Source organism: Propithecus coquereli, unplaced genomic scaffold, assembly GCF_000956105.1.
Source record: "Propithecus coquereli isolate 6110/MARCELLA unplaced genomic scaffold, Pcoq_1.0 Scaffold105, whole genome shotgun sequence".
Lineage (NCBI taxonomy): Eukaryota > Metazoa > Chordata > Mammalia > Primates > Indriidae > Propithecus > Propithecus coquereli.
In genome coordinates this window covers 1,620,955-1,625,245 of record NW_012134414.1, presented here as the reverse complement: position 1 = coordinate 1,625,245, position 4,291 = coordinate 1,620,955, and the positions used below count along the sequence as shown (strand labels likewise).

At 31.7% G+C, this 4,291-nt stretch overlaps 1 protein-coding gene across 1 annotated transcript in view; it reads right to left on the bottom strand.

Moving 5' to 3' along the window:
- The window catches only part of KIAA1524 (KIAA1524 ortholog), a 58,127-nt gene that overhangs the window by 42,216 nt on the left and 11,620 nt on the right, over positions 1-4,291 (bottom strand). The window contains exons 4-7 of the mRNA XM_012645935.1: positions 3,461-3,555; positions 2,618-2,714; positions 1,684-1,806; positions 1,390-1,535 (exon numbers count right to left, since the gene is read on the bottom strand). Coding sequence (XP_012501389.1) covers positions 1,390-1,535; positions 1,684-1,806; positions 2,618-2,714; positions 3,461-3,555 — 461 coding nt within the window. The remainder of the gene's footprint in view (positions 1-1,389; positions 1,536-1,683; positions 1,807-2,617; positions 2,715-3,460; positions 3,556-4,291) is intronic.

Here is a 4,291-nt window from a genome sequence, read left to right as displayed (position 1 = left end):
TTTTTTTTTTCTGTGAAACAAAGATAAGGTCATCTTTTGTGTAAAAGGTAGCAAGAGGAAAGTAATACATATTTGAAAGAGCCATTGAATGAGAAAGAAAGCTAACAAAGAATAAATATAAGAGGTCTCGCTGAGACAAAACTGTGTGATTTTCTCAAGCTTTGATTAGCTACCCCAGCATTAAGTTAGACTTTGGAACAGATTCAGGATTGGATTTTTTGCTAAATCGTGTACCAGATAAACAAGAAGACTTGCCAGAATTGATTCTGGGGTTTTAGGCTGGATAGAGAAGAAAATAGGTAATTGAACTGAGATATTTTACAGAAGTGGTGATCAAGCAACCTCTTTCTGATGCTAAACCAGATTATCTTTCTGTCTTCCTGAATAGGAATATTTAAAAGAAATCTTATGTTTACTATGCAAGCTGTTAAATAAGCACTATCTGGCAACCAGAATGGATATTCATGGACATTAGGAGAATCTTACAACAGATGGAGAAGGCATGTCAAGGGAGGGCACTCTGTAAGAAAAAGTTCAACTTTTCTGGAGATGCTAAAGAGAAGAAAAAGTGAAATGCTAATGTGAAAGCTTCTTGGTTTTGCAAAGGATCAGTTATCATATGAATAGTGGTCAATTTTGCCCTAGTGCTTAGCATTTTCTTTTTAACTTCTAGATTCTATGGTCTTTGGAGATCAGGGACTACATCTTCACATCCTGCCGCTGCTAAGTGCCTAACCATAGCAGGGGCTCTATAAATAATTTCTTATTTATGATGATGAATTAACTCTTTGAAACAATTTCAATAATTTCCTAATTTAAGAGCAGAAAGCAGCTTAGGCACTGGAAAAATTTAACTCAATGCAAAAAGGCTCTTTGGAAAACAGTTACTGCCTGATCTCAAAATATAAATGATCACATGAAATACACTGAGATAGAAAGGACATATAAACATGTGTTCCTGTTTTGCCTATGACAAAAGAGGCATACACCAAAGGAAACATTATGCATTTTTATGCAAAAAATAAAAAAGGACACATACTGACATGAATGTTCCTATAATAAAGATTCTTCCAAAGAATCACAGTGCTCAAGTCTTAAAACTGGTTTTAAAACAGACAAGTCAAGATGTCTATATTTTAAAGAATGATACAACCCTGTTGATCTAAGACAAAGACTGAAACACACACCTCCGCCCCTTGTTATACATTTACATCTCAGTTTAGGAAAGCAAAAAGAATAAGAGTAAAAGCACATCAAAACATTTCGATTTAGTCTACTGTGAATCATTAGAATTCAAGTTTACTTTATTTAAGAAGACAGTTTTATTTATCACAAACACATCTTGGTTAAAAAAAAAGAAGTACTAAAATTTACTGAAGTGAGTCATACCTGGTAAGATAATCAGCAATTTTAGGATTCTTAAGGAGGTCCATCAGTAGGTCAACTGAATACTTTCTAGTTAGAGTACCATCACCGTTTATGAGAATATTAAATATTAGTTGAAAAGTCTGATGAATGTTTCGAGCATGGAATAGCTTAAAAACAAATTAGAAAAAATATATTACACACACAAAAAAATTTAAGTTGATACCATCCTAAAATATTTAAAAAATGCCTCAATGACTTGTAAAATATCAGAGACTATATATAAACTTTAGAATTAACTTCAAAAATCATATTTACCTTTTCCCCTACCTCTTCATTTAATGTCAAACTGGATAATATTGAAAGTGCAAACACAACCACAGTTAAACTACTATGGGCCAAGAAGGTTATAAGAGTTCGATAAAAAGATTTCACATTGCTCTGGGGAAGAAAAAATTAAAATTAGAATAAAGAATTATGAATTTTATATTTTGGTTAAAAAAGTCTGTCTTACACGGAGTGGGCAGATTTTTATTAAACATCATTATCAACTCTTAAAAAATGACTCTCATCTTTAAAAGATAAATGTTCTATAAAACAAATTTGGATCAGAGAGAAATTTAAATTCAAAGACTGTTACAAACAAAGAGCATCTAGAGAAAAAAAAATTTCGGTAAATGTGTGCAAACGAGTGAGAGATGAATTTTTGCCAAGTTTTGTCACTTTTCTGTCATAGCAGGGAAATTGTTCACAAAGCACCTTAAAGAATCAGTGAATTTCTTGATTCAATATACTTCTAAAAGTGGTTCAGTTAAGTTCATTTGTGTGCCTTCACTTACCACAAGCACTGGTGGTTGGATCTTTCTGGTGGATCTCCATCGATTTTGTGAAAACAAAACTGAGGTAATTGGGACTGCCAGTGATGTACCTCCCTTCTATTACCACAAAATAATTCAGCAATTCTGGTATTATTCAATGTAACAAATAATGGGATACAATGATGAGGGAAAACTTTTAAAAATCAATATTTGCATTAACCCTTAACATGCAGTCTTCAATACAACACAAATGAAAGCTGAAGTGCTTCAAGTTATTTATATGGTAGTCTGACTCTTCATTAGCTTTGATGGGTTAGCTATCAAGACATAAGACTCCTTGTTAAATTTTTTTTAAGAAAAAGACGGATAAAACTTTCTTTAAGCACAGAACCTACCGTGAAATAAGAAACATTAAAAAACAATAAACTTCTTACCAATGTCTTTATGTGTGTTTGAACAGAGAGATTGTGCCGACAAAGATTTGCCAATAATCCCAGACAAGGCATTGTTAACTCATCTTCAGAAGAGTGACTGTAGTTTTACATTGGTGTTTTGTTTAAAGAAAAATCATAAAAGACAAAAAGCATTAAGTTCATTGTAAATTAGTCAAAATGATATAGCAGTTTATACATTTCAATTCTTTTCTACACACAAGAAATCTAATTAATATGTGAAGCCAGTCAAGCTCTGATTATTTCATGTTTTGAAACCAAATTATCCTATTCAATTACACCATAAAAATATGAAAATAATTGTCAGTGACCATGTGCTATTTTATCAGTATGTTCTATTAAGATTAAATATAAACATACAATTGTCAGTTTCAATAATTTTTTCTGCAACCTCTTTCTGGCAGAATCACTTCTGGCAAGTCTTTCTGTTTATCTGGTACACCATTTAGCAAAAAACCCAATCCTGAATCTTTTCCAAAGTCTAACTTAATGCTTGGGTAGCTAATCAAAGCTTGAGAAAAATCACACAGTTTTGTCTTGGCCAAACCTCCTACATTTATTCTTTGTTAGCTTTCTTTCTAATTTCCTATAATGAAATTTATTTTCTATAAAATAAATTCATCTCATAAATTTTTGTTATGAAAATTACAGCTGTTTTACAACTTTTGATCCTTAAAATCATCTAGGAGGAGCAAACACGAATTGGAGTCTCATTAAGTTTAAAAAGTTAGAAAAAACTATCAAAGAAGAATTGATCGGCCACATGGTTTTAGTTTAAAAATAGACCAATAGATTATTTGGTTACATGTTTGATTGCATACTCACATGTGATCTATCAGGAATGTAATTAATTCATCTATATTGGCACCAGAATGGAAAATTTTGACGTTATACGTTAATCTCTGTAGAAGCTGAATGCACTGAAAATAAGAAAACAGTTATGAATATAAACATTGTAGAAACATTGCCTGTTTACAAGAATGGACCATAGTGCATATAAACGATGAGCATGTCATCATTTTAGGAAGGAGGGATCAGGGCAAGAACTTTTCCACTTCTTAAAACAGTTTTTTTCAAACACATACAAATTAATGTCGCCATTAAGAACCTAAAGGTTCATCTCCCTACCCGCACATTTCTACACATTCTATCTCAAAACAGGGCATTCACATAAACTTTGTTCACTTTATCATCTTAAACTTGAATGCAGGTTGAAACACACACATATACTATCAATTCTAAGATATCTTTTTTTCACATTTTACCATTTCCAAAATTGTACGTCAGTTTAATTGGTGATATTTTTCTTTCTTACAATGGATGGCATTTCAGATCAATGAAATAATGATGAGTGCAAGAGCTTTGAATCTATGTGAAATAAGAGTATATCCATAGCTTTAATTTTTGTAGAATGTTTCCTCAACAGATTGAGACTAGATGCCAACTCAAATTACAATTTTAATATGAATAGTTTACATTTCAAAACACAGATATCTGTGTTTATAAGTCAAAGCAGTTATAATGTAGATTTGTTTTTTTTCAATAATGGTGCTAGATGTGGGTAAGCTTTCCCTCTCTAGAAACATTTAAATAGTACATGTGTGTGCAACCAGCTTTTAATGACAAGAACTGAGCCTGATTATATAGTATATAGCA